Source organism: Bubalus bubalis, chromosome 18 (assembly GCF_019923935.1).
Source record: "Bubalus bubalis isolate 160015118507 breed Murrah chromosome 18, NDDB_SH_1, whole genome shotgun sequence".
Lineage (NCBI taxonomy): Eukaryota > Metazoa > Chordata > Mammalia > Artiodactyla > Bovidae > Bubalus > Bubalus bubalis.
In genome coordinates this window covers 35928109-35942665 of record NC_059174.1, presented here as the reverse complement: position 1 = coordinate 35942665, position 14557 = coordinate 35928109, and the positions used below count along the sequence as shown (strand labels likewise).

The 14557-nt window shown below is 41.5% G+C and overlaps 1 protein-coding gene across 1 annotated transcript in view; it reads right to left on the bottom strand.

Moving 5' to 3' along the window:
* Window positions 1-14557, bottom strand: part of UTP4 (UTP4 small subunit processome component) — a 29512-nt gene that overhangs the window by 12463 nt on the left and 2492 nt on the right. Inside the window, exons 3-8 of the mRNA XM_006047635.4 lie at window positions 12755-12946; window positions 11759-11843; window positions 10204-10293; window positions 5148-5359; window positions 762-933; window positions 560-651 (exon numbers count right to left, since the gene is read on the bottom strand). Of these exons, the coding sequence (XP_006047697.1) occupies window positions 560-651; window positions 762-933; window positions 5148-5359; window positions 10204-10293; window positions 11759-11843; window positions 12755-12946 (843 nt within the window). The remainder of the gene's footprint in view (window positions 1-559; window positions 652-761; window positions 934-5147; window positions 5360-10203; window positions 10294-11758; window positions 11844-12754; window positions 12947-14557) is intronic.

The following is a 14557-nucleotide window of genomic DNA, read 5'->3' as shown; positions in this document are numbered from 1 at the left end:
GGAGAATAAGCTGGAATGTACTAACATACACAAAACTAAATAAAAGGAGATCATTAACAAGCTATTGTTAAAAAATCCAGATGAGAAAAGACATGGACCCAAACTAGGATCATGGCAGTGTAGACAAAGAGAAATGGCTAGATTTGAGAGAGGATGAGGAAACAGACTCGGTAAGGTTTACTGGTTGAGTGGAACGTAGAAGCAGGTAGTGGGTAGAAGAGTTTCTAGCCTAGAAAGATGATGAATTTACCTAGAAAAGAACTCTGGAAGCCTGGACTTTTTTTCTCTCATCCAGAATAATAAAGAGCCCAGCCTCCAAAACAAACAAAATCTCCATAAACCACACTAAACTGGAAAAAGGAGTGATTTCCCCAAAAGCTGAACTAGGAATGCTGCCCTAAATCTCTTGGCCAGAGGCTTGCTGAGAAACAGACAGAAGAAAGAAGAAGGCAGGTAACTACAGAAGACCTACAGATTTGCCCAAGAGTGAGTGCTGCTGTCTTGCGGGACAGATGGACGGGGAGGTGAGGAGGCGGTGGGGTTAGAGGATGATACTCACGTGGGGAAAAGTGATTTTTCGGAGAGCAGCATCGTAATTCTTTACCTCCACCTTCTCCATCAGAGGACGAATAACTAAGTGGGTGTCGGTGCCTGCAGTGAAAAGGAGAGGGGAAAAAGCATCGGAATTAGAAAAAGCTCCACATGAACATAACTGGAGACGGGCAGAGTAAAGCAGCAGCCAGGCGGAAAGCAAAACCCACCTCCAGATATCAGTGCGGTGGGGCTGTGAGCCACGGCTCGCACGTCGTGGGTGTGATGCTGAAATGGCTTTGTCCGCACCCACTGCTTCTCGCTGCTGCTGGAAGTCACAGAGACCAGCTGAAAATGGAACACTGTCCCCTCGGCTGTGCCCACCACAAAACTGTCTTCTTGCTGAGAAAGGAAATCATCAGGGAGGTACATTTGAGCAAAACAAAGCCCAGTGTTAAAATATTCCCCGAGGTTTTCTACCTGGAAAGCTTATGGGGGAAAATGCCCAGAATTGGGGATAGGAGGTTTGCAGGGGTCTTTTTTCCTCCAGAAGCTAACAATTCTATGAATAGGTCACAAGGCGCCCCCTGCTGACAGAATAAACAGGAAGTACTTTAAACTTATGAATGCTTTCATATAATGCAAACTAGACCTCAACAGCGGAGAAGGCAATGGCACCCCACTCCAACACTCTTGCCTGGAAAATCCCATGGATGGAGGAGCCTGGTGGGCCGCAGTCCATGGGGTCGCTGAGAGTCGGACAAGACTCAGCGACTTCACTTTCACTTTTCACTTTCATGCATTGGAGAAGGAAATGGCAACCCACTCCAGTGTTCTTGCCTGGAGAATCCCAGGGATGGGGGAGCCTCGTGGGCTGCTGTCTATGGGGTCGCACAGAGTCGGACATGACTGAAGCGACTTAGCAGCAGCAGCAGCAGACCTTAACAGAATAGCAATAATATTGGGCAAAAGAGGAGGGGCCTCAAAAGAGGCAGCCAGAAGACAGAAGTTCAGAAAACCCTAAAATTCACTGTTCTTTTTAGAGAAGCAAGGGCAGCCTGAGGAGGGGAAGTGGCCTGATCAATATCACAAAGATGCAGGTTCCCTGGTTCCCCAGTTTAAGGCTCTTTCTGGTCAGTATGTTGAGCATGGGGATTTCTGTTAGTTTTAAAAAGTCTTGCTGTGTCTACAACTACTTTTTAAAATTTCTCTAAAATCATTTTCATTGTAACTTTTTTTTTTGCACATAATTCTGAGTAAGAAAAAAACAAAACAGGATACTTGATAGGGTAGTGAGAAAAAAATCAGGAACCTGGATCAGTAGTTAAACCAGTCAAATAGTGTAAAGAGTAGGTGAACTGATCAACACCAGTTAGAAGTCTGAACACATGAGAACGGAGCTGCCGTCAACTACACACGGTGCTAGGAACTTGAAGTCATATCATCTCTAATCTTTCACCAGCTGGAACGTTAAGTTTCATTTGCCCTATTGGGAGCAACTCTAAAGGACTGAAATGAGCATAGCAAGTCCTTGTCAAGGGAGCCCTTTGATTGTTCAAGAGCTATTTCACAAGTCTACGAATTGTGAAAATTTGAGTGATGCAAAAGATTCTCTTGCATAGAGATGCAAAGGGATTCTGCTTCCTAGAACGCAGTGGATGACTGCCCTGTGGACACTGAGTTTGCAACAAAATCGTAAAACATTTCACATTCCTGATGGCCTGACATAACTGTGTTCTCTGATTTCTCCCTTTGAACTGCTTGTGACATCTTACTGGCTCCCTCATTAATTAATGAGTTACAGAAAATCTTGGACATACATCTATTTCATGTTTGTATGAATCATGATTTTACTTTTTCTTTCCCCTGCCTAATCATCATTTAATAGGCCTCTGCCCTGATAAGGAATCTGGAACTTCAAGAGTTTACCTGCTTGTCCATTTACAGACTTGACAAAGCTACATGCTCTCTGCTGCTAAAGCCTTTGCTCTGGACACAGGCCTCTCCTTTACCTCCTCTGAGGGTACAGTTTGAAAGGCATCAGTCCAGAGCAAAAGGGAAAATACTGAGCTGCTTAGGAACTCACGTGCTCTTTGCCTCTACCTCCACTAAACAGATCAAGTGGCCATCTGCTCGAAGTCCTACCTACAGAGAAGAACTGGGAAGGCAAGTCTCTCACCCCACATTCTCTTTCCTTGAGGTCGCATCATAAAAGCACTAAGGAAACAAAAGCTCTCTTGGGGGCTTCCCTGGTGGTCCAGTGGTTAAGAAGCTGCCTGCCAATGCAGAGGACATGGGTTCGATCCTTGGTGGCAGAACGAAGTCCATGGGCCACAACTAGAGAAGCCCAAATACCACAACTACTGAGCCCATGCTCCACAACGAAAGCAGCTTGCTCACTGTAATGAGAGAAGCCCTTGTGCCACAACTAGAGAAAGCCCATGCTCTGCAATGGAAAGCAGTGCAGCCAAAATAAAAGTTAAACTAAAAAAAACAAAAAAATTTTTTAAAGGGCTTTCTTGGGAGTGCAGCAGGAACCAAGCAAGGGAAAAGCTGAGTGAGTGGAGCTTGGAAGAGGTGTGTATGTGATTGTGGACACACACAAGGCCTCCAAGTATCAAAGGACTGGGTGTTTGCCAAAATTCACTCTTTAATCAATGAAAAACCATTAAAAAGAAACCTAAAAATAATCATCTGTTCTGGCAAGAGAGTGTGGAGAAAAGCCTGAAATTAGGATTGGTTTTAAGAGATGTAAAAATGGTACTAGCAGACTCACTGCGCCAGACACCGTACCTAGCACTTCACGAGTACAACCCATTTAACCTTTCCTCAGACGGCTAGGAGGCATGTATTACGAACATTGCTGTTTTCACAGAGGAAGAAACTGAGGCGTAGAAAGCAGCAACCTGCCCGAGGAAGATATGGAACTATATTAAGTGGCACAACTGGGATTCAAATCAAAGTCTGCCCAGTTCCAGAGTTTGTGATAAGCATTTCTGAGGACTGGAATTTGTATCACTGCATTTTTTTCAGTTTTTTTTTTTTTTTAAAGTACCACAATCCTTTGATTCTCAGGTACACACTCTCCCACATTTTAACATCTCTGAAATAAAAATCTTATATCTGTCAATCTTTGTATGTGTGACATCTTCAGATAAAGAATGAATATCAAAACTTCTGGAAGAGTTGTCAAAAGCCTAAAAGAAAACTTTGTGACCACAGTGGGGCATCTTCTATGAACACCGTGGATGGCAGAGAGGCATGTGTGGGAACCATGGAGCCTGAGAACTGAGTCCAAGTGATTCAGAGTCCAGCTGAACATGAAAAAGTTCTAGGAATAACCTCATTGCTTTATTTCACACACTTTCCATTTTATATATGCATAAGAGTAATATGACAACAATTTATGTTGAAGTCGCAAGCAGCTTTTCAATAAGAAAACATAAATTCTACATTTAAGAAAGCACTGTAGTCAGGATGGCCATCATCAAAAAAATCTACAAACATTAAATGCTGGATAGGATGTGGAGAAAAGGGAACCCCCCGGCACTGTTAGTGGGAATGTAAATTGATACAGACCCTATGGAGAACAGTACCGAGATCCCTTAAAAAACTAAGAATAAAACTCCCATATGACCTAACAATCATACTACTGGACATATACCCTAAGAAAATCATAATTCAAAAAAACACATGTACCCCAATGTTCATCACAGAACTATTTACAACAGCCAGGACACGGAAGCAACCTAGATGTCCATCCACAGATGAATGGATAAAGAAGTTGTGGTACATAGATACAAGGAATGCTACTCAGCCATAAAAAGGAATGAATTTGAGTCAGTTCTAGTGAGGTGAATGAACCTGGAGCCTGTTAACACAGAGTGAAGGAAGTCAGAAAAACAAACATTGTAATATAAACGCATATATATGGAAATTTAAAAACGGTTCTGATAAACCTATTTGCAGGGCAGGAATAGAGATGCAGACAGAGAGAAAAGACGTGTAGACACAATGGGGGAAGGGGATGGTGGGACAAATAGAGAGAGCAGCACTGAAGCATATATATGTGTAAAACAACTAGAGGGAAGTTTGCTACATAACACAGGGAGCGCAAATCTGTGACAACCCAGAGGGGTGGGAAGGGGGAGAGGTGGAAGGGAGTTTCAAAAGGGAGGGAGCATATGGATACTAACGGCTGGTTCACGTTGTTGTATGGCAGAAACCAAGGCAACATAGTAAAGCAATTATCCTCCAATTAAAAATTTTTAAAAGCACTGTATCAGTTTATATTGTAAAAGCTTATATTATATGTTTATAAAATATGAATTTTACATTAAAAAAACCCCGCTCTGTCAAAAGGTGGGTTAACCAGGAATGAGGAGGCTCTGAAAAAAGCCTCTCAGCTAACTAACCTTTTAGGGACTATTCTCTATCTGTTGGAGAGTAAGAGTTCAGGCAAATTCTGTGGGTTTTGAGACACACTGCTCTAAGCTCATCTTCCTCCACTACAACACTCAGGATTAGGGAACAGCGTTGGTGGCACAGCACCGACGCAGCCTTCTCGCCCCCCTGCCCAGGGTGGACAGGAACTGCCCCAAAGGGGCTATACTCACAGCGGATACGGCAATGGACTGCACGTCAGCATTCGAGACCAGATGGTTCTTCACGAGGGTCCCGGTAGCTGAGTCCCAGATCTGCACCTTCCCAGCAGAGTCCACGCTTATGACAGTGCCGTCCGACAGGAAGGCCACACCCCAAATGATGCACTTCCGCTTCGACACGCCCATGTACTGCCTATCCACCAGCATCTTACCAATAGCGCTCCCTGGTAAAAAAAAGCAAAGCCCACGTTTGAACAGCACTCATTTCTCCTTAGTCTTGAAAAGCTGTCTGTGTTAGCATCTGGTAAGTTCAGCTGCTTGAGCCCAGACCACAGAGAGCCAGTAAACAGTGGTTATGGTGAACTCAAGTATGGAACACCAAAATGTTACCTAGAGAAGGAGGGTGGGGCAGGGGCTTGTTGACAGAAGAAATTTGTGGTGAGGAGGTGAGATGGAAAGGAGACGTTTGCTACTTCACTTAAAAATGGCCAGCTGTGCATACATATGCTCCTCTGCTTGTTTCCAAATCTCCATGAGAATGGGACAGAAGACAACAGTGTCAAAATTTGGGGATTGGAAAGCAGACACAGAGTAGTAACTGACTTACTAGAACCTGAAAACTAAGTCCCAAATTAGCAGTAAGAAGAGCCAAGAAACCACCTGATTTCTACCATGGAATCCTCAGAAGACCCAGCAACTGGTGACTCCAGACACACTGGAAATAAGAGGTGAAAGTGGGGTTAAAAGGAGGGACCGGTTGAAAAAAAGTTTAAGAAACCTGAGATGCTAAAGGCAAAGGAGAAAAGGAAAGATATATCTATCTGAATGCAGAGTTCCAAAGAATAGCAAGGAGAGATGAGAAAACTTTCCTCAGTGATCAATGCAAAGAAATAGAGGAAAACAATAGAATGGGAAAGTCTAGAGATCTCTTCAAGAAAATTAGAGCTACCAGGGGAATATTTCATGCAAAGATGAGCACAATAAACGACAGAAGTGGTATGGACCTAACAGAAGCAGAAGATATTAAGAAGAGGTGGCAAGAATACACAGACGAACTGTACAAAAAAGAGCTTCACGACCCAGATAATCACGATGGTGTGATCACTCACCTAGAGCCAGACATCCTGGAATGTGAAGTCAAGTGGGCCTTAGAAAGCATTACTATGAACAAAGCTAGTGGAAGTGATGGAATTCCAGTGGAGCTATTTCAAATTCTAAAACATGATGCTGTGAAAGTGCTGCACTCAATATGCCAGCAAATTTGGAAAACTCAGCAGTGGGCACAGGACTGGAAAAGGTCAGTTTTCATTCCAATCCCAGAGAAAGGCAATGCCAAAGAATGTTCAAACTACCGCACAATTGCACTCATCTTACACGCTAGCAAAGTAATGCTCAAAATTCTCCAAGCCAGGCTTTAATAGTACATGAACCGTGAACTTCCCAATGTTCAAGCTAGATTTAGAAGAGCCAGAGGAACCAGAGATCAAATTGCCAACATCCGCGGGATCATCGAAAAAGCAAGAGAGTTCCAGAAAAACATCTGCTTCTGTTTTATTGACTATGCCAAAGCCTTTGACTGTGTGGATCACAACAAACTGTGGAACATTCTTTAAGAGATGGGAATACCAGACCAGCTTACCTGCCTCCTGAGAAATCTGTATGCAGGTCAAGAAGCAACACTTAGAATTGGACATGGAACAACAGACTGGTTCCAAATAGGAAAAGGAGTACATCAAGGCTGTGTATTGTCACCCTGCTTATTTAACTTATATGCAGAGTACATCACGCAAAATACCGGGCTGGATGAAGCACAAGCTGGAATCAAGATTGCCAGGAGAAATATTAATAACCTCAGATATGAAGATGACACCACCCTTATGACAGAAAGTGAAGAAGAAATGAAGAGCCTCTTGATGAAAGTGTAAGAGGAGAGTGAAAAAATTGGCTTAAAATTCAACATTTGGAAAATTAAGATCATGGCATCCAGTCCCATCACTTCATGGCAAATAGGTGGGGAAACAATGGAAACAGTGGCAGACTTTCTTTTCTTGGGTTCCAAAATCACTGCAGATGGTGACTGCAGCCATGAAATTAAAAGATGCTTACTCCTTGGAAGAAAAGTTATGACCAACCTAGATAGCATATTAAAAAGCAGAGACATTACTTTGCCAACAAAGATATGTCTAGTCAAAGCTAAGGTTTCTCCAGTGGTCATGTACGGATGTGCGAGTTGGACTGTGAAGAAAGCTGAGCACCGAAGAATTGATGCTTTTGAACTGTGGTGTTGCAGAAGACTCTTGAGAGTCCCTTGGACTGCAAGGAGATCCAACCAGTCCATCCTAAAGGAACTCAGTCCTGAATATTCATTGGAAGGACTGATACTGAAACTCTAATACTATGGCCACTTGATGTGAAGAACTGCTTCACTAGAAAAGACCCTGATGCTGGGAAAGATGGAAGGCAGGAGGCGAAGGGGACAAAAGAGGATGAGATGGTTGGATGGCATCACCAACTCAATGGACATGAGTTTGAGTAAGTTCCGGGAGTTGGTGATGGACAGGGAAGCCTGGTGTACTACAGTCCACAGGGTTGCAAAGAGTCGGACACGACTGAGTGACTGAACTGATATGATATCCCTTAGATCCTGCCTGACAGCTAAGAAGCCAGGCAACTCCCTAAATTCCACTTCTCAGAGGAGACTAGAAACTTATTCTCTGAAGAGGGGTATCAGTGTAACTGAGGGTGGGAGTGCTATATGGAGCATAGATTAAGTGGCAACTTGTCACTCAACATTAAGAACACCAGATTTCTTAGAATGCTGAGGGCCCTGCTTGTTATCACCCCACAGGAGAACAAAAAACACTTCTGGGAAATATGACTTGGACAAGACAAAAGACCTGTCTTTAGAGCTTCCCCATACTGACAGTCAAGCCAGACCATTCCTCAGTGAAGTTTAGATGCAATAAACCTGTCTGGTGATGAAAGGAACCCCTAGACACTGGAAGACAGCCTTAGTATGGAAGGCAGAGGCCCAAGAGAGGGGTAGAGAAAAATAAATAACAGTTGCAGAAGAGAATAGTGTTGGAGAATAGTATACTATATAATGAAATAAAAAGAGAATGCTATAAAAAAGAACATTCAGGAAACAAAGAAGAAGTCTAGAAACTAACAGCAGAAAGGAAAATCTTAAGAAAAGGTCTAAGATAAAGATGACAAACTCTCTAAGGAAGCAGAGTAAAAAGTTACAAGATGAAAAGTAACAGGAAAAAGAAAGAAAGAAAATAAATGAGAAAAACCAATATTCAAATGATAAAATTCTAGAAAAAAATGGAGAGCAACTCATTTAGAAAATGATTATAAGAATTTTTCCTCAGAAATGGAAAACATGGGTTTTTGGATTAAAGGAACCTATCAAGTTGTCCAATATAATCGATATTAACAGATCCGCACAGCAAAGAACATAATTATTAAATTCAGAACAGTAAAGATAAAAGGAAGATCTTAAAAACTCCCAGGAAACACAAACCACAAAAACCTACACAAAGCATCTACTCCCAGAAAGGCATCAGACTTCATAACAACAATAGACGCTGAACAGCAGAACCAGGGCTTCAACATTCTAAGGAAAAATAATTTCCAACGTAGAATTCTTTCTCATAAAAACCCTTTCTCAGGATCCACCAAACAAAGTGATAAACTAGGAAAGTGCATGACATGGCCATGGGGAACTCCACATGAGAAACAAGCAAAAGAAATTCCCAGAATGGTTGAAAAACCAGAATTCAAGATCTCAGAGTTGTGCAGCAGGCCCAGAAACTGGCTCCACTCGACTGAGGCAGGGCACAAGGCTCTGGGAGAGAATCCTTCAAGGAGGCAAAAGTAGTAGGAAGAAAACCAGAAGTGGGAATTACCTAGTGGTCCGTGGTTAGTGGCGGTCTGGTGCTTTCACTGCAGGGGTCCAGGTTCAATCCCTGGCCAGGGAACTAAGATCCTGCAAGCCATGCAGTGCACCCCACTGCACCCAAAATGAGAAAGAAAACCAGATGTAGCAGAACCTACCTTATACAACTAGAAGAATGTAGAGATGAATTACTGATATAGGTATCAATCACACACAGGAGAGAGAGACAGACACACAATATTAACGAAAAGAATACAGGGTACTTTCCAGTTAAAAATAAAATTTAAAAAGACCATACAGGAAAGGAAAAGACATTTACTCTGCAAGTAGTACCTATATAGTCTGAGAATAAAAACATCAACTGCTAATCTGAACAAAATTACAATATAACCGTCCTAGGAGGATCAAGAAGAAATGAGTACATGTAGCAAAGTGCAAAGAAAGAGGGTTAATAGAGAAGTCAATAAATAATGGGCTAAAACAGAGAAAATAAAGTACAGTGTTTTAAGCATACTATGTATAGCACAGAGACAAATACCCAAAGGAACAACTAAGAGTTGCAGGTTGTTCCCTTTGAGGAGCAGGAGAAGGGATACTGGGGGAGTCCTGCTTTTTTGTAACAAGCCTTACGGAGTTCTTTGACTATATGCATATATGACTGATAACAATAAAAAACTTGCTTAAGCAGTACAGAGAAAGAGAAAGGCAACATCCCTGCCGTGTGTATCCTCTCATCTTAGAGGGGAGTACAGACGGCCACCTAACAGGGTGAAGTCAGTCTCATCACTGAAGGAATCCATCAGCCAATCCTCCAGGCCAAGGGCAGAGGAAATACGTTACTGTGTTACCAAGAACTTAGGGTCCTCAAAGACAGACATCTTCTTTTATGAAGAACTGGTATATATAAATAGGTACCTACTGATTATTTATATTAACTTACTGGTTGAAGGCAAATTTTAGTGTGAATTCTTATGACGAAAAATACTGTATTTAATTGAAGAATCAAGATTCTCCTAAAAGCAGCAGTAGGAATCTAAGAAAGATCTGAAATTCATGGTGACATCTCAGAAGGCTGGTGAAAGCACAAGGACACAAGCTTTTGGAAACAGACAAATGTGAATCTGCAAACAAGACCCACATCCCAAATGAGCTGAGAGAAACAGTCACCTGATTTGGAGTCAAACACGCTAATATAGTCTATGGAGCCAGCCGCAACGTGAGTACCAGCAGGATGCCAGCTGAGACTCAGGATTCGACCTGGGGAGTTTTACAACCAAGGAGAAAGTGACATACACGTAAATATACAGCAAACGGTAACTGAGTTCTCTTTCCACAGTGATCTACAGGGCTAGCGTTCTATAGTCTTAGCGCTTACCTACTGCATTTTTGAGAAGAACTGTTTTGTAACAGGTGAGGAACAACTTTTTCCTGGGACTCACATGACATATTTGATGCTTGCTTTTAATAATGGATAAACGGTTGACAGGAGTGTAAACAAGCACAACCTTCTGAGGGCGATCCGGCAGTAACCAAACACAATACAAACGTGCCTATCTGTCACAGCAACTACACTGGCAATTTCACCCCAGAGAAATAGTACTGCAGTGCCCAAGCGAGAGAAGAATGTTCGTGACAGCACTGGCTTGAGTAGTGAAAAAAATATTAATAATAATATCTATCAATAGGAGTTTGGTCAAATTATGGAACACCGTAAAATGGAATGCCACTCATATGGGCACAACTCAGCTCACACAGGAAGATGTCTGTGATATAGCAAATGAAAAAAAAGTAAGCTAAAAAGCAGGTGCAAGCACTCTTGGAAATGTATCCGTCAATGTATCCATCCATTTGAAGATACAAAAAGGTCTAGATTCATTTAAAAATGTTGCCTACAGACTGAAATGAGCCACTTATTTTTTCTTTCACCCTTAGCCAAACACATGAAAATTTTTTTTTCAAACGCATGCAATTTTTAACAACACTGTGTCACCTTTGTAATTTAAAAAAAACAACACCTGCAAGATATTAAAAACAAACATACAGGAATTTGATGAGGAGAGAATGAATATTACTGTTGGACACAGAGAACATCTCAGACACCACTCTCCAGAGGAGAAGTCAGCATATTGTAACCCAAAGGCCAACTTGGGGTGAGTTGTCGTTAATGAAGTTTTAGGCGAGTACAACCATGCCCATTTGTTTAAGCATTATCCAGGGCTACTTTGCTGAAGCCTACAATATTTATTAGCTGGTGTCTTTACAGAAACAGGTTGCCAACCTCTGATCTGGAAGTCAGTGTCAGTAGGTGCAGCTGGAACAGGGGCAACTGTCTATAAAATTCCCACGTTCAACTTGAATGTACTAGCAGGACTGAGAACCACAGCTCCTACCTACAGGAAAGTCCTAGTTTTGAGACTTTATGCACATTTATCAAAACTTCACTAAAGTGAGTGAGAACTAACAAACTGATTCACACAGAAACACTTGCTGGATTGCCAGTTTTCTCTATTATTACTTAACCAGGCAGTCACAACTACGCTATGCTACACAGTAAAGAAAACCTGAGCTAAGGACAGCAGCTAGCATATACCCTGCATCACAGAAAGTTGGCACACAGATAAAATATTCTCTGGACCCATGGGAAAGTATCCCATCTCCAGTGGCACAGAAACGTAACTTCTTGTTAACACTACTCACTGCCCTGATGACAAATAACCCTTACTTTTCTGACGATCAAAATTTCTTTCAAACTGGATTTTGTCTGGGGTGATCTGAAATAATTTCACAGATCCATCTTCACAGCCAACCTATCATGCAAAAGGGGGTGGAAAACAGAGAAAGCATTTTAGAGAACCAAATATACACATTTAAAATATATACATTTCTTCCCTCAAGCTAACACTTGCTCTGAAAGAGGAAAAATAGTTTGTGAGATGAAAAAAGTACTGGTATCAAGAAATTTGGTTCCTGGCAGCCTTCATATCCCAACCAGAAAGCAGGCCAATGAGTGGCCTAATTTCCTGCACAGGACATGGAGGAGAAATAGGATTTCACGGCATGTCTGTGCTAGATACGACGGCCTAAATTAAAGACCCATTAACTGTGTCACCTTCATGGAGATATGTCAAGATACTGTAAAATAGTACCAAAAAAAAAAAAAAATCAGAAACTCACTACAGAAAATTAATGGTAAGAATGTGCAGGGAGGAGGGAAATCTTAAGTCTGTGCTCAAAAAATTTTTGAGAAACATGGTTCCACAAGTTGACTTGTAAAAAGACCTATCAGAACTTTTAATATACTAACATGTGTTGTGAATCTACAGAAGGATTTAATACGTGGTAATTCTGAAACAAAATGTATCATAAAACACAAAGTACAGCAAAACAAAAGACAGTGTCTGTATCTCCCAATTCCAAAGGACACAATTTGGGAGATGCTGAACCACACTGAAACCTCTGGTGTCATAAATGAACAAACAAGATCCAAAGTAGAAGCAGAAAGGGTGCAAAAGGACACGGGATTTTTACATCTCCAGTAATAATCCCAATCGTGTATCTCCTATTGGAATCCAGGTACAATTGGTTGCTTGAGTTCAGCTCAGACTGGGAATTGCGACTGGCCACAATGTAACTTCACCTTCCTATGAACACAGGGAAGCAAGTGTAAATGGGCGCAAGAGGAAAACTCGGTTTGGATTACCAATAGTTGCATACTGACCAAAAGTTGAGAGCCACTGGGGCTGGCGGCCATGCTCCAGATGGGCCCTCCAAAGGCATCCACAGCATACTTGATGGTCAATGCCTGTAAATCATACTCGATAATTTCTCCATTGAGTCCAGCACTAAACAGTCGCTGTCCTTTCGCCCAGCACAGAGCTTCTGTGGCCCGAGACTCATGACCTGGGAAAAACTACAGAAACACCATAACTTTTCAACCCACCATGAATTCACCCGCTACCAGCACTGAGTGATCACAGGCAAATGGGGAAAATTAAAACGCCTCTCTAGAAATAACTTAGTGTAGAGTTTCACATTATCTGAAGATCATGATACAGATATTTTCATTTTTTTTCAGGCTCACATTTTAGTTATACGGTTGGTTTTGTTTCTTCTTCTAGGACTTGTTCTGCAAAATGTTTTCGGACAATAAAGTCTGCAAGTAATTGTATTTGATGTTATCTGATTTTTAAAAGTTATTGCAATGATCTTGATGGATGATCTCAAAGGTGTATACATGTCAAAAGTTATCAATATGTATACTTTGAAAACATGTTGCTTATTGTGGGCCAATTTCACCAATAAATGTCTAAAAAATGAAAATAAAAGAAATGAATGCAGCTCACTCCAGCTTTTCATTCAAGTCTCAGATTTCTAAGTGTTTTCTTCTTGCTCAAAAAGCATTCATACAATCAAGGAATCTTATTCTTATAGCTGCTTGCCACCAAAGGGAATGAAAGTGAAAGTGAAGTTGCTTAGTCCTGTCCGACTCTTGGCGACCCCCTGGACTGCAGCCTACCAGGCCCCTCTGTCCATGGGATTTTCAAGGCAAGAGTACCGGAGTGGGTTGCCATTGCCTTCTCCAGGAGAGATACAATTTTTCCTATCTGAACTTGAAAAAAGCAAAGCACCTGTAAATGGTCTGCCCAAATTGCCAAAGTCAATGACACAAATAGAAGATAAGTCTCCTTACTACTGGTCTCTACTCTTCACTCTCATGATCTGAGAGTGATCACCCAAGGTAATCAATCTTCAATAGCCAGGAAAGGAACAAGGAAACAAAGTGGAAGACTAGACTGAATTAATTGTTCAAGAAAAAAGAAAACTGATGGGAGTGGAAAATAAGATGTACTAGGTAAAGACCAGTCGAATACACATTAACTCAGTGATGCCTTTGTATTAAGCACTTGCTAAATGCTAGGAATACAGCCATATCACTGACAAGATCCCTTTTTCATAAAATCTGAAGTTCAGCAGGGAAGAAGACATTAAACAAATAAACAATTATATAGTTGCAATGATAATAACAAGAAAAATCACAGGATGCAACAAGCGTGCATCACAGCATGTTTTTCATGCTATAGAATGAGACTCATTTTTTCTGACCAGTGATTTCTTAACTCTGTTATTGCTTCAGGGGTCAGCTCAGGTAAGTCATCCCTTTCCAGGAATCCTAAACCCACCTCATCAGAGCAAGGCACCTCTCCACTAAGATTCTATGCCCATGCTTAGGTCTATCATAAAACTGACCACACTATTTCAAAACTGTATACTCATCTTTCCCCCACTGGATTTTGAGCTCTTTGAAGGTAGGGCCTCTGACATTCATCTTAATGCCTAATGCTTGCAGTCATTTAGAAACAGTTACAGAGTACCTAAATTCCAAGTACTAAGCTGCAAGACACTGCATTCCTTTTTCCTTCTATTCATTTGTATCATGGTGTTGAGGGCATGCAAGGCACTCAATAAATGTGAACTGAATTATTTTGCTGCATCTGAAATCTGTAATCAAAGACTTTGAAAA